At 43.8% G+C, this 26,385-nt stretch overlaps 1 protein-coding gene across 3 annotated transcripts in view; it reads right to left on the bottom strand.

Annotated features, from left to right (window-relative positions):
• Positions 1-26,385, bottom strand: part of RFX4 (regulatory factor X4) — a 175,384-nt gene that overhangs the window by 100,171 nt on the left and 48,828 nt on the right. For all 3 annotated transcript variants that reach the window (XM_068273115.1, XM_068273117.1, XM_068273116.1), the window contains exons 2-3: positions 14,876-14,962; positions 9,671-9,731 (exon numbers count right to left, since the gene is read on the bottom strand). In XM_068273115.1, the coding sequence (XP_068129216.1) occupies positions 9,671-9,731; positions 14,876-14,962 (148 nt within the window). The remainder of the gene's footprint in view (positions 1-9,670; positions 9,732-14,875; positions 14,963-26,385) is intronic.

Here is a 26,385-nt window from a genome sequence, read left to right as displayed (position 1 = left end):
TTTTAAGACGTAAGGCTCAATTCACTACGCATTATGGCATTTGGTAAATGCAGAAAGCACCCGATTTTACCGATATCAAAAGCCAATTCACTAAGGTTGTTACCACATGGAAAGGTAAAACAAATGAGATGTTTGGTATTTTTTTACCAGCATGGAGCTGTCGGTAACTAACTATCAGCAATTGGTAAGATGGACGGACAAAGGAAACAGCCAAAAAAAGCCAAACTGTCCTGCTACTCACTCCAATGGTGCCAATGCACTGTCAGGCGGGACATCAGAAAGTAAAAAAAAAGCACATTCATTTTATTTATTTTTTATTTATTTAAGTATTTATATAGCGCCAACATATTACACAGCGCTGTACAGAGTATACTGTCTTGTCACTAACTGTCCCTCAGAGGGGCTCACAATCTAATCCCTACCATAGTCATATGTCTATGTATGCATCGTGTAATAGTGCATGTATCATAGTCTAGGGCCAATTTAGGGGGAAGCTAATGAATTTACCAGGATGTTTTTGGGATGTGGGGAGGAAACCTGAGTGCCCGGAGGAAACTGTAGAGGTTAGCATAGGGGGAGAGGCAGCTAAGGTTAGGCTTCAGGAAGGGCGCTTTCGCACGGCGGGGGGGGGGGGGGGGGGGTGGCAGGCAGTCAAGTTTAGGCATTAGGAAGGGGGTATTTTAAGGTTAGACTTCAGGGGGCGGGGGGGGGGGGGGGGGGCTTGGGGTCAGGCATTGGCAGGGGGGAAGTGGTTAGGGTTAAGTATTGGCAGGGGATGGTTAGGGCCTCTGTGGGAGAGCAGGGTTAGGTTTAGCTGAAGTAAAATATCGGAAACATTTGCCAATTTACCAATATTTTACTATTGAAAATGACCATTGTAAAATAGTAGAATATTGGTAAATGTTGCCGATATTCTAATACTGGCTACTTCCACCGCCCAAATTTCCTGGCGCCTTTATGTCGCGTACCTGCTGCAGAGACCCTACTCCACAGTTGGTCAGCCTTCTACATTTCACTGAGCAAATCTTAGTGTACCGAAAGCAAAAACTATTTTTGGTAAATTACCAAATTGTTACCACAGGTGTGAAAATCTGAGTGAACTTCCAACGTGAAAGTCTAAAGTACCGAATGTGGTATTTTACGGACCTCTTATTTCTTACAGATTAGGCCTTAGTGAATCGTGAACCGAGGCAGTGGCGGTTGCTTTTAAAGAGAAGCCGTGATCAAGAATTGAACTTCATCCCAATCAGTAGCTGATACCCCGTTTTCCATGAGAAATCTTTACCTTTTCTCTAATAGATCATCAGGGGGCTCTGTATGGCTGATATTGTGGTGAAACCCCTCCCACAGTGTGATGTCATGACCATGGTCCTGACAGTTTCCTGTCTGTGAACCTAATTGCATTGTGGGAAATAACAGCTGTTTACAGCTGGGTCCAACTGCCAAAAAAGCAAGCAGCATCTCCTTCCACTGACATCACCTGCCAGCAGTAAAGATGTCTCCACCAGTGATAAATGTCAGAATGTAAATCAGGGAGAGGAAAGATTTTACAATGGGCAAACACTGACTAAATCATTTATACATAATTATTGAAAAATAAAGCACTTTTTATTACATTATTTTCACTGGAGTTCCTCTTTAATGACACCTTATGACCACAGACAATCTGCTTTTTTTAGCGGATATCATTAGCCTGAGGCGGTGTCCGGGCCCCCATTATACCTGCCTGGGTTTAATGATCCCAGCCTCAGCAGATGATCCGTTCTCTCTATTGTGGCCAGATATAGCCGGCCGGCATCGACTCCCCCCGCTGCGAGCCGTGTTTATGTATTCCTGAGACGTGCTGTGAAATATCCTCATTTCTTTTCTATAGAGAGGAATTTTAATTGAGCTAAACTTTAACAGTTGTTTTTATATATCTGTGCTGAGGTGCTGGTTGCCAGGAGGGAAGGAATGGCTGTGATTGGAATGCGTATGTAATTACATTTGATTTAGTGAAGGGAAGGTGATGTCACAGATCAGCAGAAAAGGAGCCTGACAGATAATGAATTGTCGGGGGTTTTGTTAGGGGATAGATCACCATAATGGTAAATATCGGGTGCGAATGCGAGCGGCAGTATTTAAAGGGCACCGCGAGGTTTAGTTTAGAGTTGTGGTGACATTCAGGGTCGGTTGTAGACTTTCTGTTGTCTGACGCAAACTTTTGAAGCAATCGCTGATATATATATATACATGTATTGTATATGTACACCCCCCCAATAATATATACCTCCCCCCCCATATAAACCCCTGCAGTGTCCGATCAGATGTCACTCACTGCTACTAACTGAATGCAGTGACTGGCTGTAAGGTCCTCTGGCCGCTCATGGTGGCGGAACGCCGAGACGCAAGCCTCTGGGTCTCGGCAGCTCACTGACATCACTGGAGCGCAGGGTGCTCAGCTCCCACTGAATAAGCGGTGGACGCGTTCTCAATAAGCGCTTCGCCGTAAACAATAATCACATGTGCAGTTGTGCACACTGCTGACTTGCTGACACACTGCTATGGGATTGGTCACTTTGGATTCCTTTACTTTCAGATTGGTTAGTCCTTGTATAAATGTAAGGTGAGCACCCTCTGTCATCGCCCGTGATAGCCTATGCTGGGCTTGTTGCTGAGACTGCTCTCAGAGCTGATTGATCTTGTTGCCGACTTTGCCTGTATCCTGACCAAACTTATTTCTAGATTGATTTCTTGTTACCGACCACCGGTTGTTCCTAACCACGCTTTCCGATTGGATTACCTGTTACTAAGTCTGCTTGTACCTGGATTTCCCTGATTGCCGCCTGGATAGACCCCTGCTTGTTAAAAGGTTTCCCATGAGCTTTGCCTGGACTGACTCTGGCTTGAGCTGACCACGTTACCTGTAAAGTGCTTGAACTGCCTACAACATATCCTCACCAGCCTGCAAACACCTGTCTATCATCTGGACTGCCTCTACCTCCAGGCCTCAGGTGACTATATACTTGAGTATACTGTGCTTTGTATTACTAATACTGCTTTGTTTGGTGAATACTATCTGTCAGTCTTTATGCTACATCTACCTGCAGGGTATTGTAGTATTGTATTAGGTAGGAGTTTGGGCAGGTCTTACGGGCTGGGCTATAGGTCAGTCATATGGGCATACAGCCTGACCTATAGTTATTGACCAGACAAGCCTGACACTGGCCCAATGATGGTGCCGTTGTACCGCCCACAAGACCATCGGCACCAGTTAGCAAGAGGAGCCGTCAGTGGGTGAATGCCTAGTCTGGTGACAGCACCCCCACCTGATTGGTTGCATGCCACAGCTTCCCACTGATTTGCCATGGCAATCTCTTGCCAGTGATGTCATAGGTGCCGCCGGTCGATTGTGGCCTTGGATTCGGGTATGTGTGGATGAGCAGGGCACTGTGTGTGCCAGGAAGGGGGGCAGTAGAGCGGAGAGAAGGCAGGCTCCAGGTGGCCAAAACTGTTTGTCCAAACCCCGCCCCCTAGATTTTGCCTAATGAATTACGTGATTCAGGTGGCTTCATGGTATTTAGGTGACCCCTGGCGACATTGTAGGGAAGGCGATAGAAAAGACAGGTACATACTTTTTTTATTTCAAGTAAAGAAGGTTCTTGTGTATTTTTAAAGAAAAGTGGAAGACATCCCCTTCTATAACATGTAAATAAAGAAATAAATAAGAGTCTCCCATGAGGAGAGGGACTAGACCAAAACCTGACAGATCTATCAGATTTTCACTGCCTACTGTAAGTGACAGCAACATAGGAACAATTTAATTTCTAGTGCATTTTATTTATATGAATGTTGTGTAATAAATTATACAATTTTTCACGATAGTGGTCTTTTAAGGGCCCTTTTACACTGAAAATCATAATTGTAAATACGCTTTGATCGCAATTTTCTCTATTCACACCACAAAGCAATTATTGCTGAATCGGGGCAGTTTCAACTGTTCCAATTTCTGCCTGTTAGAAAAATAAAAGGGAAAAAGACGTTTTACTATATATACTCGAGTATAAGCCGAAGCCCCAACTTTTACCTCAAAAAATACATGGAAAAAAAGTTTGACCCAAGTATAAGCCGGGGGTGGCAAAAGCCACACCCACACCACCACTCACAGCCATGGTCGGTCACAACCATACTGTATATTAGAAAAGCAGCATAGATTCAGCAAATTACAATAATAAGCCAGAACATAGCCCTACAATGGAGATGGACATGCAAAGAACTCCTGTTGCAAAGTTTAAGCTGGTATAAAGATAAAGCAAGGGATGCAGAGCCACATAGTCATGTATCTAAAACATGATATAGCAATGCAAGGATTCACACCACTCAGTAGATACTTTCCCTGTATGCCTTCCAAGGCTACAACCCTAGATGAGGTTAGCTGGGACCTCCCACGGAAATGTCAAGTGTGTGGTCTCCCTCAGATGAGTAGTGCATATAGTGGGGGCATTATGGGGGCTAATCAAAGAGTAGTGACTCGAGTTTAAGCAGAGACCCCACTTTCAGGCCACTTTTTTTGGCCCAAAAATTAGGCTTATACTCGAGTATATACAGTATATTGGGAAATCACAAGAAAATTGCATGCCCTTGTATATGTTATGGTGTTTTCTTGTGCCCCCATCAGCTTTAACCCTAGCGCAAACGCATTTTCCGCATGCACTGTTTTCAGGCGAATACCAAATTGCAACAGTGGAAACAGGGTACTGCGATCATTACATTCAACGTGCAATTCACCTGTAATCCAAAAATCAGATCAAAAATCGGATCGAAAAGCAGTCACTGTGGAAGAGGGCTCTAACGCTCAATGTTTCTCCTCAACACCTTAAAACTATATTAAAGTGGACCCAAATTAAAAATACAATATTTCTGAAATAAAATCTATTTTCTAAATTATAATAATAAATAGCTGCCTTTTGTCAGCTGCATGATGACAAATATAAAATATTTTACATTTATTGGAGGAACCCCTCCCTTCCTTTCTGTAACGATTGTGGAATTCTCTCTGTGGTCAGCGCACAGGACACGCGCTGACACTGCGGAAATCCTCCACAAGCGTATAATTTGAGAGAACCCAGCAAAAGGTGCAACGCACCTGTAGAGGGAAATTCCTGTCGGCAGATGGAGCTGTGGAGTGCAGAGGAACAGCTCCTCTGCCCTGCCACAGACGCCAGACAGGAATTGTACGAAAGGAAGAAACACAGGGCAAGATAGCCCTTAAAGAGAGAGAGTAAAGCGACAGAGTGTATGTGTGTCCACCAAACTAGTCGCCACCCTGCGACGATGAACACACAACCATGAAGATCAGGTGAGAAGGCAATCGCAAGAGATGGCGATTGCTAACAGTGACACAAGACCGAATAAGCACAGATGAGGAATGTATGTATGTCCACCAATCTAGCCGCCAACCTGCGACGGTGGACACACAACAGAGGAAACCAAGTGAGAACGCAATTGCAAGAGAAGCGATTGCGAATGAGAATAAGCACAGGGACAGAATGTATGTATGTGCACCAATCTAGTCACCAACCCGCGACGGTGCACACACAACAGCAGAAACAAAGTAGGAACGCAATCGCAAGAGAGGCGATTGCCAGAGGTGACACAAGGCTTAAGCAAGACAGGGCACGAGAGTAGCAAAGGCACAGCAAATCATACAATGAGAAGATAAGGAAAATAACAAACGCTAACTAAACGCGAACACCGCACTCATTCGCAACAGCGAACGCGTTTACAACGCGGTCTCCACACGTTAAGCGCAACAAAGGCAAGCACGCCACCCTAACTAACCACCGACACACAAACACGAAACAGAGAACGCGAGCGCTTGCTTAACGGTTACCTCACCGAGCCTACAGCAAGCGTTCGCACCAGACAAGGCAGACAGATGGACGGACAACAGGAATATGAGAGATACGATCCACCGCTCTTCCGCCAGAGCGAGTGTGATCCGGGATCAGGGATAGGACAGGAAAGATCCACTGCTCTTTCCGCCAGAGCGAGTGCGATCCAAGTATAGCAAGAAGGGGCTACCAGTAGCAACCGCTGCTCTGGTTAGCACCCCAGACAGACAGAACAGGCAATACAAATAATACAACCTGACTGAACTAGAGGGGTGTCTAATACAGCCCCCAGAAATACTCTAAGATAACTTTAACAATCCAACAGGGAAGGCTGACACTCCAGGAGTGTGTTAACAAACCGTTATGACCAGCAAAGCCTTCTGGTCAGCAGAAGGCTTTTATACTGCCAGCCCTTAAAGGAGACAGCTGGGCAATTTGCATGTATGCAAATCCCTCAGCAAAGCAACTCTGAAAGTTGCAAGATGAAGCCAGGTCTCTTTTCCAGAGACCTGCATCTCTCAGACATAAGAAATGGTCAAACAGCTGTCTGCCTGTGCAGCCAGCTGAGCGGATCATTACACTTTCATATTGCCGGGACAGAATCCGGCAGACTGGTGGAGGAGATAAAAAACAAAACACAGGCTGCTACTGATGATGTCACAGGGGAGTTGATCTCAGCTTGTGTGAGATTTCACATAGACAACGCCCCTGTGAGGGAGGGTAGCTGATGACAAACACACCCATGATCTAAAACCTCCTACTAAGCTCAAAAGTAATGGCTGCCACTTGTATAATCCTAGTTTTGAAAAGAGAAGGGTGAAAAGTATGCACTGAAATGCTCATAGGCTTGAAGGAGTGTTTATTTATCTTTGTATGTGTCAGAGTGGTGCAACTAAATATTTTGAATTAAAAAAAATGTTTGGTTTGGGTCCGCTTTAACCGAAAATAAGCCCTACAACTCTCTGAGGGACATTTTGGAAGATACACAGACAATGGCCTCAATTCAGTAAGATCATGCTGGATATAATAAAGCAAGAGTAAACATGCCACCACACAGTGAGAGAGTTATCTTATCTCTTCATTCCTTATGTTACCTCCTCTGTAGTTAAGTTACCTCCTCTGTAGTTAAGTTACCTCCTCTGTAGTTATTTTCACACGCAGTTAATTAACAGCCTGTCTTTAACTTTAGAATTCTGGAGTTATTTTAAGGATTGAAGAGTTAACTTAAAGACAGAAGCGTTAACTTTAGGTTTGCCTGAGGTAAAATGTTTCCTGAATACGACATGCCTCATCACCATGGTGACCACTCTAGAAACGTTATTAAAGACAGGAGATAAGCTTAGTGAATTGAGGCCAAGGTCACTTATAGAATGCCAATACAATACACATATATAAAATCCAAATACTTTATTATATTATTATATCTACAAATAAAAATTAGAAAATGTGTTAGGCCTCGTTCACATCTGCTGCGCTGAGAAACGTGTGAAAGCGTGTGGTAAAAAACGCATGCGCTTGTGCGCGCTTTAGTGCGCGTTTCTGTGCGCGTTTCTATGCGTTGCGATGCGCTTCTCTAAAGCACGTTTTGCTTATTGTAGCAGTAGCAGTTGTCAATAAAACTTTATTTTTCTATGTAAATGTATTTTTTTTTTCCAAATTAGGGGTAAAAACGCATGCGCTTCAATGCGCTTGTATGCGCTTCTATGCGCTAAAAAAGCGGACCCATTCACTTGCATTGATGAGAGCTTTACAGCTCAGCGCACAGAAATGCAGCAACCCTACGTTTCTGTAACGCTGCTCAGCGCAGTGCATAGATGTGAACCAGCTACATTTAGTTACATGGGAAAATAAATACCTTGCTGAATGCACAGGGCAGTGCGCTGTGAAAAGCGCACAGAAACGGCCCTGATGTGAACGAGGCCTTATAAACTAAATATACAAAAATTCATAAGTCGGTAACAAGGCTATAAACGAAATGGTGCAGGTGTGTAACATACACAAACACCGTCATTATTATCTTGTAAAAAACAGGTACTGTACTGTAGTTGAAGCTGGTGCCATAGCGCCGTGACAGCAACAAGAGTGAAGAATGGAAATAGTTTGCACATTATTTTCTTTAGCTGCACGTCTCACCGCCCACCTCATCCATATTCAGTTATGCTGAAGAGATGGGCGGAGCTTGCATCAGTCACTATGCTGGCTTGGCTTGCTGCAGACTTGTAGCTCACAGGAAGTAGGATTTTGAGACCTTACTTTAAGCCAGGCAGTGCAGAGGTATTATACCTGTAAAGCTACCCCCTACATGCAGGGACGGATCCAGACCAAATTGTGCCTGGGGCAAGGTCAGGTTTTGGCGCCTAAAGGTTAGGTTTTGGCGCCTAAACTGCCATTCATTTTGCCGCCTTTTAAAGAATTCAACAAACTGCGCCTGGGGCAGGGCCGGCGCTACCATTAAGGCAGAGGAGGCAGCTGCCCCAGGGCCCCAGAGCTTGTAGGGGCCCCCAGTGGCTACAAGAGGAAAAAAAAATTTCAAATCGGCCTTATAGTTTTTGAGTAAATCGATTTTCAAGTTTCAAAGGAAAAAAAAAACACATTTAAAAACCTGCCGACTTTAATGGTTAATAGCAAATCCACCTTAAATGCTAGGAACCCTAAATTTGCAGGATATGTTAAGGGGATCATTAGGAACAAGAGGAAAAAACAATTTTTCAAAAAGACCTTATAGTTTTTGAGAAAATCGATTTTAAAGTTTAGAAGGAAAAAAGTATAGTTTTAAATGCAGTAAATGTCACTTTTAGTAGCAAACCTAACGGTAGTGTAATTGTACATGTATCAAACGAAAGCGCAATAAATTTCCTGACGGGGTTTCCAGGGGTTCCATACGCAGCCGCAGCGCTTTGGCCGGGGATCGCTACACAGCCGCAATATGAAGATCCCTGGCATTTTTTCCTATTTTCCCAATTTTTTTTTATGTTTAGAGTGTGGGAATTAAAAAAAATAAAAATTATGTGGGGTCCCCCCTCCTGAAACTTTTTAACCCCTTGTCCCCCATGCAGGCTGGGATAGCCAGAATGTGGAGCTCCGACCGATTGGGACTTCACACCCTGACTATACCAGCTGCAAAAAAGGTCCCCTAATGCCGATTTTTGTTCCGGGGTATATGTTGGGGGGCCCCCCAGGTTTATTTTGCCCTGGGGCCCCATTGTTGCTTAAACCGGCCCTGGCCTGGGGCAAGAGACCCGGCTGCCCCCCACTAGATCCGTCCCTGCCTACATGTACTTCCTACTCCCTGCAATCTCCCCCAACATTTAAAAACCTACAATTTCCTGATGTCAGAGATTTTTTTACTGCTGCAGTAAACTAACACTCTCTTCTGCAAACCCTACCTCCCAAACCAAGGCTGGATTCGTACTTTTCCCACCACTAGGATAACTCTCTTTTTGCGTCTCTTCGATAAGCCACAGCCGCCCTCCCATTCCATGTGCAGCCCCCTTTTCCATGCACAGCAGCCTCTCTCTTCTCACTTCCATGTGTTGTTCACCATTTACTGACTTCCATATAAGGCAATTATTCATATCTGGCCTCATCCTTCGCTACTATCCACCCAAGGCCAGGGCCCAAGTGGCCTTTCCAGCAATCCAGCCCCGCCCCAAAAATTACCAGGTGGAGCTTAAAAAAAATGAAGCGTTCATTTGTGATATTTCACATAACTCTTTAAAATAATAAAAGACAGAATCATGTCCTTTACAATGATATAACAGACAAAAATAAATAATAAAAGGCATAGAGAGATTTACCATTGCAGGGTGGCCGGCGTGGAGTGGGGCTTGGAGGCTCTGTTTTCCTTCTCTTCATCTGCTGGAAATTCAGAAGGGCAGATTAGTATCTAAGTTTGTTAACCGCATTTTAGGCATATTCAAGCAGGCAGATTAAAGTGAACCTCCAGACTACAAATCTACTCGGCAGCACTGAAAAGGCTTGGAGTTACTTTAACAGTTTCACAGCATCAGAACTTTGTTTTTCTTACCCAAGCCTCATTTTTATCTGCACAGAACAAAACTGCCCGGGCATTTTTTTTCCTGATGCTGTGCAAAGCATGATGGGATTTCTGATGTTGTTGTTTTCTTTCTGCTGTTTTGGCACAAGTTTTTTTTATTTTGAATTTGAGATTTGAAGCCTAGCGGGCAGCTGGGAGGGGTGATCAGGACACAGGACAGTTGGAACTGTGCCTCATGCTCCCTGTCACCTCCTTCAACCAACAAGATGGCTGCCCCCATGAAAAAGATGGCTACCCCATGACATCACAAACATTTGGCTGTTCTTTTAAAACAGGGTGGGTAAGAGATTATATTACCTATCTATTTTAATTAACATAACTAATGTAAATTAATGACAGTATGTTTGTTTAGGCTGCAGTTCCTCTTTAAAGTGAACCTGACTTGAAAGGTATATAAAGTCGGCCATATTTATTTCCTTTTAAAGCGGACCCAAACCAAACATTTTTTTAATTCAAAATATTTAGTTGCACCACTCTGACACATACAAAGATAAATAAACACTCCTTCAAGCCTATGAGCATTTCAGTGCATGCTTTTCACCCTTCTCTTTTCATAACTAGGGTTATACAGGTGGCAGCCATTACTTCTGAGCTTAGTAGGAGGTTTTAGATCATGGGTGTGTTTGTCATCAGGTACCCTCCCTCACAGGGGCGTTGTCTATGTGAAATCTCACACAAGCTAAGATCACCTCCCCTGTGACCTCATCAGTAGCAGCCTGTGTTTTGTCTTTGTTTTTTTTATCTCCTCCACCAGTTTGCCGGAAAAATCCCGGCAATATGAAAGGAAGGGAGGGGTTCCTCCAATAAATGTAAAATATTTTATATTTGTCATCATGCAGCTGAAAAAAAGCTGCTATTTATCATTGTAATTTAGGAAATATATTTTATTTCTGAAATCTTGTATTTTTAATTTGGGTCCACGTTAAACAAAACAGATTGCCTGGCTGCCCTGCTGACCCTCTGCCTCTAATACTATTAGCCACAGGCCCTGAGCAAGCATGCAGCATATCAGGTGTGTCTGACTGAAGTCTGACTGGATTGGCCACATGCTTGTTTCAGGTGTGATTCAGACTCTACTGCACCTAAAGAGATCAGAAGGATGCCAGGCAATCTGCATTGTTTAACAGGAAATAAATATGGCAGCCTCCATATTCCTCTCACTTCAAGCTTACTTTAAAGGAAACAAGAGCTGACTTAAACTAAACGTTTTATACATACCTGGGGCTTCCTCCAGCCCCATGCGCACGGATCGCTCCCATGCCGCCGTCCTCAGCCTTCTCCAGCTCCGGTACCGGGTCCCGTAACTTCCTCTAGTCTGCACAAGTGCGCCCTCTACGTATCTCCTAAGTTAACTCTGGTTTCCTTTAAATGAGGACGGCTATAAACAAGAACCAGCCAAGCAGATAGATGTCGAAAGCGGTTTATCTACTGACTAGTAAAAATGAGAGGATAATTATTCCAAATTTAGGCAAATTGTGAGGCTCATTTCATTGATACAAATATGGATTATAATAACTTCCAATTAAAGCAAAGTTTATGAAAACTGAGGAAGCTTGGAAATGGACCAATCAGAGGAGAGAGCTGCTGCATGTGGCCATCCCCCCTCTCCAAGCGGCATCATTTTGCATAAACTAGAAATGATGAATAGCATTTCACTGAACATCTCTACTGACTCGGTACATTCAGAAAATGTGACTAATATGCAAATTTATTTTTTACCCCCAAAATTATATCTTCAGTTCACGGGTGGCCAATTAATTCATCAACTGACAGTTAAAGAGGAACTGTAGTTAAAATAACATGAGTTAATTTTTTTTTTTTGTATGTTATTTAGTCAGTGTTTGCCCATTGTGAAATATTCCCTCTCCATGATTTACATCCTGAAATGTATCACTGGTGGTGATATCTTTAGTCCTGTCAGGTGCAGCTCTGCAGAATGTTCGCTGAGGCCTTGTTCACACTGCGTTCCGCTCACATGTCCGTCCACGGTGGGCTTTTTTGAGGCGTATTTTCTTTCCGATTCACGGCGCTTGGGTGGGCGATTCGGTTTTTTTGTGGTTAGCGGTTTCCGACACGTTTTTCACGAGCGCAAGCCAGGAAGTGAACTAATTGATCCGAAAAAGAATAAATACAATGTATTTATTCTTTAAAACGGCAGCGCAATCACTCCACGCTTTTGTGAGCGTTTTACGTTTTTTCTATACCTCCCACCGAGGCGACATCGCCTCAAAAATGGCTTAAGTACCGCTCTACAAAGCGGAATGCTCATATGTGAACTATCTCATACAGAATCATTGTGCAAACGCTTTTGAGGGCGATTTTGATAAATTGTCCGCGTTTAAAAGATAACAAAAACATCTGCAGTGTGAACAAGACCTTTACTGAGAGTTCTGAAGTCAGTCTAAAATAAATCTGGCGCACATCCTGATGAAGCTCGCAAAGGGGCGGGCCTTGAGTCCTGTGATCCGGAGGACGCTCTATCCCAGCTGCGCTGCCCCCTGGCAGTTTTAATTGACCGCCAGGAGGGTTAAAGAGACATAGATCAATGAATGGGAATCATGTTCCCTTTCATTGATCTCCGGGCTAACGGAAGGCGGCGGGAGTGCGCAAGGCTGAGCTGCAGCAGGGCAGGGTATCTGGAGGGATATATCCGTCCAGATAGACCTAAGCGGTTAAAAGATTCTGATATTTAAACAGCAATGCCCTGAATGGTGCCGCTCTAATTATTGTATTAATAAAATATATCTGGTCTCCCAGAATGCTACGCGGGGGGGGGGGGGCAGGGGCAGAATTCAGCATAGCTAAACAGCCTACACCCTATAGGGTAGTGTATGTATCATTGTCTAGGGCCAGTTTAGGGGGAAGCCAATTAACTTATATGTATGTTTTTGGGATGTGGGAGGAAACCAGAGTGCCCGAAGAAAACCCACGCAGACATGGGGAGAATATACAAACTCCTTGCAAATAGTGCTGCAGTTGATTGGCTTTCCAGCAATGGAAGTTCTTACATTCTCTCTGCTGTCATCTCTTTGAATCACACCAGGGCGTTCCATTTTGTTGCATTATAATGTACATATAATGTAACCAAACACAACATTTGAAGTGGCATGCGATGTAGCGCAGGCCAATGCAGACCAGTGCGCACCTTGATTGACAAACATTGCGCACGTCATTGTGTGTGATTCTAGCAATGCACTGCATGTTCTGCGCTGTAACAAAAAATCCCTTGCACTACATCGGAAATGTCGGGGAATATGTTTATCCATCGTGGAAATAGGGAGGGGGAAGATTGACCTACTGGGGTAAGTATCTTTTTTTTCCTTTTAAAACGGACCTGAACTCAGAACTTCCTCTCTGCTCTAAAAGATAAGCAACAGCATAATAACCTTTAGAGAAAAACATTTCTTTGTTAAAGCTGATACAAATCCTGCAATAAATCTTCAGGGTGTCTATTTCCTGCTTTCAAGGAAGCAGACCAATTGTTAACATCCAGTGTTTACAAATTAGCTGCTCTACCGTGGCAGAGGAGAGATCAAATTACAATTGTGATCAGTCACAGATGAGGGGGAATTAGACAGGCTAAACTCTCTAAATACATACAGGGTGCATTTCTCTCTGTTTTCCTTCTGTCCTGTGCAAGAGTTCAGGTCCACTTTAAGGCTTCTTGCACACCAAGATGTTGCGTTAGGTGCCACGTTAAGGTCGCATAACATGCACCTAACACAACGTATGGTGCTGCAAGAAAGGACGGTAGAGTGAGCCGCGTTAGGCGGCTCTATCCTTATAAGGTCTCCCAGAGTGGCGCTGATTGGCCGGCGGGACCACGTGATGCGGAGCGAGACACTCCGCATCACGTGGTCCCGCAGGCCAATCAGCGGCCGCCAGTGCAGTGAATATTAAGTAGCCATGTGCGCGGCTACTGTAGCTGGCTCTCCCCGCCTCCTCTCCGCCCCCCACTGAGCATGTGCAAACAGTCTAACGCGGCTATAGCCGCTCTAACGCCGTAGCATGCTGCACTTTCCGGACAACGTGCAGCGTTACTTGTAACGCAACGTGGGCTGTGTGAACAGCCCACTTGTGTTACATTGCTGTGCGTTGGGGGAGCGTTACAGGCGCACTAACGTGCGCCTGTAACGTCCCTGTGTGGAAGCAGCCTAAAAGGAAAACTGAAGCGAGAGGGATACAGAGGCTGCCATATTTGTTTCCCTTTAAACAGTACCAGTTGCTTGGCTGTCCTGCTATCTCTTTGGCTGCTGTAGTGTCTGAATCAAAGATCTGAAACAAGCATGCAGCTATTAATCTTGATTTTGTCAGAAATCACACTTCAGTCGGAGCACCTGATCTGCATGCTTGTTTAGGGTCTGTGGCTAAACATGGAAATAAATACGTCAGCCTTCATATATCTCTCATTTCAGTTGTCCTATAATGACATTGAGTACCGTTTAAAGAGACTCTGAAGTCTCTTAAAAATTCTCTTTTTATTACAAAATCCTGTGTAACATTATTGCCCTACCTAAACCGCCGCATCCCCGCCGCTGTAATCTCACTAAATCCCCCCCTAACTCTCCGGGGGACAATCCGGGCAACGCTTCCATGAGAGGCAGAGCTATGAGCCGCAGCTCTGCCTCTCAGTGCCGGATCGCTGCCTGTCCCCGCCCCTCTCAGTCTTCCTTCACTGAGAGGGGCGGAGATCCACCGCTGATAGACGCATGTGAGGCAGGGCTGCAGCTCATAGCTCTGCCTCCAACAGCAGAAAAATCCACGACCAAGAAAGTCGTGGATTTTGCGGGGGAGAGGGAGGGGGGAGTTAGGGGGGATTTAGTGAGATTTCAGCGTCGGGTATGCGGCAGTTTAGTTAGGACAGTAATGTTACACAGGATTTTTTAATAAAAAGATGATTTTTAAGAGACTTCAGTGTCTCTTTAAGACATGTAAAAAGACTTACTTTCCTCATTAGAAACATTTCCCAGGGAGGAATGACTCGAATATCGCTTGTTTTCACTTTCGCTGAGACATCGCTCAATCCAACTTTCTGCAAAGAAACAAAAAGTGTATTAAAAACAAAGTCTAGTAAATATTTTATAGCTTGCCTTGGTCTTGGAGCACACTAGGCAGCAAGTACATATATTGTTATTTATTGTATATATGTAAGTGCCAGCATATTACACATACCTCCCAACTTTTTGAGATGAGAAAGAGGGACACTTAAGACACACTCCTGATCACGCCCCCACCACGCCCCTAGTCACGCATACCATAAAGATTTCATAACAAAAATATGTTGTTATATAATTCAAACCACACTGGTCCTTTGTATCCTGGTTCATTTTTCTTCATTTTAACATTTTAAAATTAGTAATATATCAATTTAAAGGATGGGAATAAAGTTTATAGTCAATCAAACACATTTTTAGTAGAGAAATATATATATTTACATAGAAAGAGGGACAAAGTCCTGAAAGAGGGACAAGTGAGGAGGAAAGAGGGACAGGGCTCCTAAAGAGGGACTGTCCTTCCAAAAGAGGGACAGTTGGGAGCTATGATATTACACAGCACTGCACAATAGATACTGTAAATGGGATAACATACAAGGTGGGACATACAAGGAGCTCACAACAAGACAAGATCATGCAAATGTGTAATGCTGGGCATACTCCGCTCGTTTTTGCCGCTCGATCGTTTCGACACTTGATTCCGCAGTCGATTCTTTTATCTTCTGCTCAATTTCTTATCTTTTTCCATTCATTGCTATCACAAATCAAGCGGCGAAACGATTGGGCAGGAGATCGGACATGTCGGAAATTATCGAGCCATCTAAATGGCTCAAAAAACAAAAAACAGAGCCGTGTATGCCCAGAATTAGGTAACAGTAGTTCAGTGTCTTTGGTCAAAATAGGGGTATCAGGTAGTGAGATTGCATAATCAAGCTGGAAACACTAGAAGGGCGGGCCCTGCCAGAGGCTTACAATCTAATGCTGGGAACACACCATGAGTTTTTTTGGCAGATAAATGGCTCGATAGATAATTTCCCACAGATCCGATCTGATTTAGATCATTTTTTTGATCGATTTTCTCATAGAAGTGAATGGAAATCGATCAGAAAAAAAACAATAGGAAAATCGATCGTAAAAACGATCGGACAGTAAATCTGCTGAAAAATCTCATTGTGTATTCCCAGCAAAAAGGGTGGGAAGTAGAGACAATAGGTGCGTCTGTTTAAAGGGTGCCGAGCAGAACATACTATGGTACTGATACAGGGTTGGCAAGTGTGAAAACGTGAGTCTTGAGGGCTCGTTTGAAGATGTTAAAGGTGGGGGCGAGTCTGATGGCTGATGGAAGCGAGTTCCAGAGAGTGTGGGCAGCCCTAGTGAAGTCCTGCAGTCATGCATGGGAGTGAGATATACGCAGTACGAACAGGTGCAGGTCATTGGGAGGATCGGAGGGGGCGGGCCGGTATGTGCCTGTGGACAAGATCGGAGATGTGGGGCTGGCAGGTCAGTCAGGTCCTGTGCACCGATTTGTAGGCCAAGCACATATACAGACAGATAACTGTCCTCCTATATATATATTGTGAATTGTTGTTTGATCAGATGTTCGGTAAAAGCTCCTGTTTTCTGCATAACCGAAGGCGGTAATACTTAGTGAATTGATGCCAAAAAGACTGCAGATATTCTAAATCTTCATCATAGTATCCAAAGCTAGAAAAATAAAAAAAATATGCACACTGACCCTCCATCTTGTGGAGATCACTCCTAACTAAAGTCAGCAGTTTTTATTCAGTGTGTGTGGACAATTGTATATAATGACTCGTGTAGTAAGAGGTGGTCTTCATGAAGCATACATATGAATTGTCCACCGGGAGACTTGGGCGCAGGTTACAGCCGGCATATGGCTGATCCTGCTGCTGCACAAGTTCCCGGCGACGTTAATTACTATTCCCCCTCCAGGGCCACTTGGATAGTGGGGAATAATGTAATTCGCCTTCCAGCTATTGCTGGAAGCAGAATCACAATGTTTTAAAAACAACTTCAGCTCCGTCTTCTGACGGCACCAAAGTTACTGACTAATTCCTATTACAGCCTATGATGGCACAGGCTGCGCCCAAATCTCCTGCGCTGTTGTTACAGCGCTCGTTCATGAAGGCCACATGGTGGTGAAAAGTCGGATCAGCAGCAATGCATAAGAAAGACTCCCGATATGCATCACCATGAGATTACAGCAACATCATCTCATACAGTGGAAGAAACAACTAAAAACTACAATAGAGAAGAGAGTGGCACGCCAGTACATAACACTGATCATGCTCATTCACAATATGCGCAGTGCCATCTTGTGGACATTTCATATACAGTGCAAAGGAACAGCTATGGGGTCGAAGGTAGCCCCTTCCTATGCCAGTTTGTTTATAGGCCTCTATGAGGTGCTGAAGCAGTGCTTGTTTGTGAATCGACCCCTAGGTTCATTGTTTTGGCCAGGTTAGGTCTTTTAGGGCTTTGTCCCTCCCCTTTGCACCAACCAACCCCCCGCAAGACTGTGATTGGTTAGATTGCTGGAAGGAGAGGAATATAAGGAAGATGGCAATTTTGGTGAATACAATTGCTGCTTGACATCTTGAGAAAGGGCATTCAGTCTGCAACTACGGACTATTGCTGCATTGTTAGCTGTATTGCCTTGCTTCTTAGTTTTTAGTGGTTTATCCATACAAACAGCCATATGAAACACAACAAAATTGACATTTCCCACACAACATCCACTTCTTTAATTATAATTAACCAAGAAGACCCCCCCCCCACACACACACACACACAAAACAGTTAGGCAGCATGTTACCCCCAAACACATAATTCAGCAGTGCGTGCAATAAACATCACAATTAACATTGTAAACCCCCCAAAAGCTAACAAACAAACGAAATAAACAAAACAAAAACAAAATATATGTAAAGTCTAAGCTATAATCAACATAATTAGTCAGCATGCCCAACCCCCATCCCCAAGCATAAATTGGCAGCATGTCCCCAAAATATAAATGGGCAGAATCCCCCCAAAAACATAATTAAGCAGTTTTCCCTCACACTAAATCATAATTAGGCGGGAGATCCCCCCAAGAAGCATAATTAGACAAGGTTTACCACTACAACCAATATACAAATAACATCTGGCTAAAGTCATAATTACCCATTTATTGTTATTTAGTATTTATATAGCGCCGACCTCTTCTGCAGTGCTGTACAGAGTATATTGTCTTGTCACTTAACTGTCCCTCAGAGGGGCTCACAAGCTAATTCCTACCATAGTCATATGTCTATGTATATATCGTGTACTGTATGTATCATAGTCTAGGGCCAACTTATCTGTATGTTTTGGTGATGTGGGAGGAAACTTGAGTGCCCAGAGGAAACCCATGCAGACATGTGGAGAACATACAAACTCCTTGCAGATAGTGCCCTGGCAGGGCTCTTAAAGGATACCCGAGGTGACATGTGACATGATGAGATAGACATGTGTATGTACAGAGCCTAGTACACAAATAACTATGCTGTGTTCCTTTTTTTCTTTCTCTGCCTGAAAGAGTTAAATATCAGGTATGTAAGTGGCTGACTCAGTCTTGACTCACACAGGAAGTGACTACAGTGTGACCCTCACTGATAAGAAATTCCAACTATAAAACACTTTCCTAGCAGAAAATGGCTTCTGAAAGCAGAAAAGACATAAAAAGGTTCAATGGTTCATAGATTTTAGCTCAGGCATACTTTAATGAATGTGTCATTGAGCAAAAACAATAAAACAGTTAAAACTTAAAAAGTAGATTTAAACATAAAATAAAACTGTGGAATATCTTAAAAAGTCATTTTTAGGAGAAGGAAGATAGATACAATCGTTTACTTCATTAGTTTATTTTCGCCTCCGTTGTCCTTTAACCTGGGACCCAGCGCTGCAAGGCGAGAGGGCTAACCACTACGCCACCAAGCTTACCATAGCCCACATCAACATTGTTTATATAGTCACTCCCATAATAAATCACATCAGTGTAGCCATTGAACATATAACTCTTTCCTCCATAAAAATACACCCAGAGACACTGATTTATAAACATATAGAGCCCACTCATGTTACAGAGTTGCACAAAATCACCTGCAAGCAGAGTTTTTCTTTTCATGTCACTCTCATCAAACCCCACCAGTTGCCCAACAAATACCCTGAGGCTAGGAGCACAGGGACGCCAGCGTTGTTGCCTTTAGGCCTCTTTCATGGTGGGATGTTGCGTTTTGATGCGAAGTTAAAATCGCAACGCAAATTACAACACCCCAAAAAAGTTGCACCGTAAATTACTGCCCCGTTACGGTCACATACAGCAGAGCATACAGGCAATGAAAGTATGTTTCCAAGTCATTACTGAGCATGTGCAAACATTCCAAAGCAGCTAATAACGTGTATAACGCACAGCATGCAGCACTTTCTAATAATGCTACACGTTACACACAAACGCAACGTGTGCACAGTGAATGTCGCACAGACTTAGTATTGCTGTGCGACTTTTGGGGGCATTGCGTTGTAATTTGCGTTGCGACTTTAAAGTCGCATCTAAGCGTGCTACTGTGAAAGAGGCCTTGCTGAGAGTTAATCGGAATCATTTATTTGGCCAAACATGACTAGGTCATGCCCGGAAAAGGTTATAGCAACGCAGGGCAGCTCAAATAAGTTACAGCAGAAACAGCCGAACTTTACAGTGCAAGAAAATGGTAAAAACACTACTACAGATACAGTAACATTGCAAGAAGCAAAACAAGACAATACAGAATGATAACAATAAGAATAACACTCTTTGTAACATGGGGAGTGACAACTAAGAAAGTGCTTCCTTAAAGTGAACCGAGCATCGTTTTTAACTCCCAGGGCAGCTCTATAGCAAATTAAAAATGCATTCTAAAAATGTGGTTTATTATTAAAAAAAAAAAAAAAAAAACTTTCATTTTACCTCATCTTTACCTCTTTTTACATTTAAGGGTTAAAATAGGCAGTATCCTTCTACCTCTTCTGTCCCTCTGTGCAAGTGCAAGGACTTGCAGACTACTTGCAGACAGAGGAGCAACAGATGATGGAAGGCAGATAAGACATCACCTAATTAGACTTAATTGACCACAAACAAACCCTCTTCCCCACTGTACACACTTGAAGAATTTCACATGGCATCCCTTTCAGCTATTTGAAGCCAGGAGCTGCTAATGGTGGGTACACACATCAGATAAAAAGTCTTTGGAAAATGACAGATCACACACCAATTTTACCTGATCTCCCCCAACCGTTGCCTAACCCTAACCGACCCCTCCCCAACCAAAACCTAACCCTAGCCGTCCCACCCAACCAATGCCTAGTCCTAACCGATACCACAATTGATGCCTGACCCTAGCCAACCCCCCAATGCAATACCCTAACTGACTCCCCGACCAAAGCCTAACCCTCACCGATCTCCCCCAACCAATGCCTAACCCTAACTGACCCACCCAACGAATGCCTAACCCAAGTAAGTAAAAATCATTTTCATGATAAAATAATTCGATTTCTGTGACAAGGTTGAGAGGAAGACTCTTGCCTTTCGACTTCAGGTGCATTTTGAAGTAGTATTCAAGACAGTATGGTGATTTGCTAACTGTAGACTTACTGCCCAATAGGCTGCACCACGTAAGACAGAACTGACATTGGATTTGGACTAGTCCATCTCCTCTTGGGGGGTTCTCAGGGTTTTCTTTGTTGTCAAAAGCATTTCCTGAATGGCAGTTGCTAAGTCTCGATGCTAAAATAGTGTGCAAGTGAGTAGGGAGACTGGCTGGTATCTTACTGTTTTGGCAGTTAAAGTGGAACTCCAGTGAAAATAATGTAATAAAAAAGTGCATCATTTTACAGTAATTATGTATAAATGATTCAGTCAGTGTTTGCCCATTGCAAAATTTTTCCTCTCCCTGATTTACATTCTGCCATTTATCACATGGTGACATTTTTACTGCTGGCAGGTGATGTCACTGGAAGGAGATGCTGCTTGCTTTTTTTTAGCAGTTGGTAACAGCTGTTTTTTCCCACAATGCAACAAGGCTTCCACCGTGTGATGTCAGAACCATGGTCCTGACATCACACTGTGGGAGGGGTTTCACCACAATAACAGCCATACAGACCCCCCTGATGATCCGTTTGTGAATAGGAATAGATTTTTCATGTAAAAGGGGGTATCAGCTACTGATTGGGATGAAGTTCAATTCTTGGTTACAGATTTTCTCTGCCACTCGGGAAATGCTTTTGAAAAAAAAGAAAACCCTGAAAATTGTCCATGAGGAGACGGAGTAGTCCAAAACCTGTTGGTTCTGTCAGATTTTAACTGATTACTTTTTTCGATGGAGTATTCCTTTAAACTGAAACACATCCTCTTCCCCTCCCCCACTGCCAAACGAGAGAATGTCAATGAAGGGCATCTATCAATGCACTCGCACTGAATCTCGGTTCATTTGCATTGCAAATCATGTAAAATTGATTGTTCTGGTTTAGCGGTGTGTGGGGTTGCTTGGGCCAGGGTTAGATATGAGAAGCTATATGAGGAATATAATAGAAGTAGCAGAGATCAGAATACACTGCAGCTAGTTTCCCATCAGTACAGGAACAGAGTAACAGCATATACTGTACTGCAGCTAGTTTACTATCTGTACAGGAACAGTTACAGGATATATTGTACATACTGGAGGTAGCAGAGATCAGCGCATGCTGCAGCTAGTTTACTATCAGTACAGACACAGAGTAACAGCTTATACTATATAAAATAGAAGTAGCAGAGATCAGCACACACTGCAGCTAGTTTACTATCAGTACAAGCACATAGTAACAGCTTATACTGCACATACAGGAGGTAGCAGAGATCAGCACACGCTGCAGCTAGTTTCCCATCAGTACAGGAACAGAGTAACGGCATATACTGTACTGCAGCTAGTTTACTATCAGTATAGGAACAGAGTAACAGCTTATACTGTACATACTGGAGGTTGCAGAGATCAGCACTCACTGCAGCTAGTTTAGCATCAGTGCAGGCACAGAGTAACAGCTTATACTGTACATACTGGAGGTAGCAGAGATCAGCACACGCTGCAGCTAGTTCACTATCGGTACAGGCACAGAGTAACAGTTTATACTGTATAAAATAGAAGTAGCATAGATAAGCACACACTGCAGCTAGTTTAGTATCAGTACAGGAACAGAGTAACAGCTTATATTGTACATACTGGGGGTAGCAGAGATCAGCACACGCTGCAGCTAGTTTACCATCAGTACAGGAACAGAGTAACAGTTTATACTGTACATACTGGAGGTAGCAGAAACCAACACACACTGCAGCTAGTTTCCTATCAGTAAAGACACATAGTAACAGTTTATACTGTATATAATAAAAGTAGCAGAGATCAGAATACACTGCAGCTAGTTTACTATCAGTACAGGAACAGAGTAACAGCATATACTGTACTGCAGCTAGTTTACTATCAGTATAGGAACAGAGTAACAGCTTATACTGTACATACTGGAGGTAGCAGAGACCAGCACACACTGCAGCTAGTTTACAATCAGTACAGACACATAGTAACAGCTTATACTGTACATAATAGAAGTAGCAGAGATCAGAATACACTGCAGTTAGTTTACTATCAGTACAGGAACAGAGGAACAGAGTAACAGCATATACTGTACTGCAGCTAGTTTACTATCAGTATAGGAACAGAGTAACCGCTTATACTGTACATACTGGCGGTAGCAGAGACCAGCACACACTGCAGCTAGTTTACTATCAATGCAGGCACAGAGTAACAGCATATACTGTACATACTGGAGGTAGCAGAGACCAACACACACTGCAGCTAGTTTACTATCAGTACAGGCACAGAGTAACAGTTTATACTGTATATAATAGAAGCAGCAGTGATCGGGACACACTGCAGCTAGTTTACAATCAGTACAGGCACAGAGAAACAGCTGATACTGTACATACTGGAGGTAGCAGAGACAAGCACACACTGCAGCTAGTTTACAATCAGTATATGCACCTAGTAACATCTTATACTGTATATAATAGAAGTAGCAGAGATCAGCATACACTGCAGCTAGATTACTGACAGTACAGGCACAGAGTAACAGCATATACTGTACATACTGCAGGTAGCAGAGATTAGCACACACTGCTGCTAGTTTACTATAAGTACAGGCACATAGTAACAGCTTATACTGTACATACTGCAGGTAGCAGAGATCAACACACGCTGCAGCTAGTCTACTATCAGTACAGGCACAGAGTAAAGCCTCATCTACACGAGTAAATAAGGCGGCGATGTGGCTTATCAATCGAGCCGCTGATGCGGCTCGATTGATAAGTATCCGACAGGTCGGATCTTGCCACCGCCGATTCACTGCTCGTTCCCCACGAGGGGACAATGGCAGGGAATCGAGCGGAAGATAAGCAGCGCGGCGCGGGGACGAGCGGGTATCGAATCCGGCGCACGCGCGGCGAGCGGGGACGCGGAAGAGGCGATCCGGCAGCTAATCGAGCCGCCGGATCGGAGCCTCATCTACCCGTGTAGAGGAGGCTTAACAGCTTATACTGTACATACTAGAGGTAGCAGAGATCAGCACACGCTGCAGCTAGATTACTATCAGTACAGGCACAGAGTAACAGCTTATACTGTACACACTGGAGGTAGCAGAGATCAGCACTCACTGCAGCTAGTTTACTATCAGTACAGGCACATAGTAACAGCTTATACTGTGCATACTGGAGGCAGCAGAGATCAGCACACATTACAGCTAGTTTACGATCAGTACAGGCACAGAGCAACAGCTTATACTGTACACACTGGAGGTAGCAGAGATCAGCACTCACTGCAGCTAGTTTACTATCAGTACAGGCACATAGTAACAGCTTATACTGTGCATACTAGAGGCAGCAGAGATCAGCACACGCTGCAGCTAGATAACTATCAGTACAGGCACATAGTAACAGCTTATACTGTGCATACTGGAGGCAGCAGAGATCAGCACACATTACAGCTAGTTTACTATCAGTACAGGCACAGAGTAACAGCTTATACTGTACACACTGGAGGTAGCAGAGATCAGCACTCACTGCAGCTAGTTTACTATCAGTACAGGCACATAGTAACAGCTTATACTGTGCATACTAGAGGCAGCAGAGATCAGCACACGCTGCAGCTAGATAACTATCAGTACAGGCACATAGTAACAGCTTATACTGTGCATACTGGAGGCAGCAGAGATCAGCACACACTGCAGCTAGTTTACTATCAGTACAGGCACATAGTAACAGCTTATACTGTGCATACTGGAGGCAGCAGAGATCAGCACACACTGCAGCTAGTTTACTATCAGTACAGGCACATATTAACAGCTTATACTGTACATACTGGAGATAGCAGAGATCAGCACATGCTGCAGTTAGATTACTATCAGTACAGGCACAGAGTCACAGCTTATAAGATGGATATTTGCCTTAATAGAGAGAAGCCTGTGGATAGTCCCTCAACTTCACCGTTCCACCCCAGGGACCCTCACATTATACACAAGGGCTTGTTGAACATGTTTTAATGACTGTGCTTCTATTAGTGTAAGAGTACAACCATACTGCTCAGCTTTTTCCTCCGAACACAAGCGGCTCCATGTAATCGCCCCGGCGCAGATCTGTGATTGCACATACGCAATACATGGATGAGAGCACGGCCGCGGACAAGAAGATGGTCTCAGGCAACAGTTATGGGGCTGAGGAAGACCTGGGAAGCCCGAGAATGAGAAGAGCAGCATCCAGAGGCCTCCCACAACTTAGGCAAGTATTTTTTTTATTTTTCAAAGTCACAGGTTTGCTTTAAAGGATCACTACAGCGAAAAAGTAAGCAGTTAAAATCTGTCAGAACTGACAGGTTTTGGACTAGTCTTTCTCTTCAAGTGGGATTCTCAAGGTTTCCTTTGTTTTCAAAAGCATTCCCTTAACGGCAGATGCTACGTCTAACTGCCAAAACAGTGAGTAGGGAGGCTGGCTGGTATCTTACTATTTTAGCAGTTGGACTTAGCAACTCCCGTTGAGGAAATGCTTTTGGAAACAACCAAAATCCTGAGAATCCACCATGAGGAGATGGTTAGGAAGTAGTTAAAACGAATTAAAAGCACATTGAAAACAAAAACAAAAAAAACATTGTTTATGCTGTTTGTCCAAATCTAGGGATGTCAGAAAATAAATAATATATCCACGTGTCACTATGTATAACACACGACTCAACTTACACACTAATTCCCGGAAAGTAACCTGTTTGTAAGTAAGGGACCGCCTTTATTGGCGACATTTTTTTTTTAATGACGACCAACAAAATTAAAATTGTATCCAAATTGTAAACGAGTAAATGTCTGTTCCCGTGTACAATAGGAAAAGCAGGACTTCTTGCAGGGATCATGCTGGAAAGTTATACATATGAAGCCCATATACACTTGGTGAATCCTATAGAATAAAAGCTAACCTGTCCCTGCGTCATCCTGTCCCTGCGTCATACTGTCCCTGCGTCATCCTGTCCCTGCGTCATCCTGTCCCTGCGTCATCCTGTCCCTGAGTCATCCTGTCCCTGCGTCATCCTGTCCCTGAGTCATCCTGTCCCTGAGTCATCCTGTCCCTGCGTCATCCTGTCCCTGCGTCATCCTGTCCCTGAGTCATCCTGTCCCTGAGTCATCCTGTCCCTGCGTCATCCTGTCCCTGCGTCATCCGGTCCCTGCGTCATCCGGTCCCTGCGTCATCCGGTCCCTGCGTCATCCGGTCCCTGCGTCATCCTGTCCCTGCGTCATCCTGTCCCTGCGTCATCCTGTCCCTGCGTCCGTGGTTTTTTGCTGCTGCGCATGCGCACTGACTCGCGGCGGTTTGAAGAGACCTAGAGCCCGTTTTCAAACGGCTTAGGTCAACTAGTTATTCAATAAAATGTCTTTCATATACACTTCCCTGAGCCTGACATCTCCAAATTGTAGTCATTTTTCAAATAAATAATTTCGCCTCAATAGCCCTCTCACCTCTGGTTCCCTTTAAATGATACCCGAAGTGACATGTGACATGATGAGACAGACATGTGTATGTACAGTGCCAAGCACACAAATAACTAGGCTGTGTTCCTTTTTTTCTTTCTCTGCCTGAAAGAGTTAAATATCAGGCATGTAAGTGGCTGACTCAGTCCTGACTCAGACAGGAAGTGACTACAGTGTGACCCTCACTGATAAGACATTCCCATTTTTATCTCTTTCTTGCTCTTATAAGCCATTTTCTGCTAGGAAAGTGTTTTATAGTTGGAATTTCTTATCAGTGAGGGTCACACTGTAGTCACTTCCTGTCTGAGTCAGGACTGAGTCAGCCACTTACATACCTGATATTTAACTCTTTCAGGCA

Source organism: Hyperolius riggenbachi, chromosome 3, assembly GCF_040937935.1.
Source record: "Hyperolius riggenbachi isolate aHypRig1 chromosome 3, aHypRig1.pri, whole genome shotgun sequence".
Lineage (NCBI taxonomy): Eukaryota > Metazoa > Chordata > Amphibia > Anura > Hyperoliidae > Hyperolius > Hyperolius riggenbachi.
The sequence above is the reverse complement of the archived record's forward strand: the minus strand, read 5'-3'. Positions and strand labels throughout refer to the sequence as shown.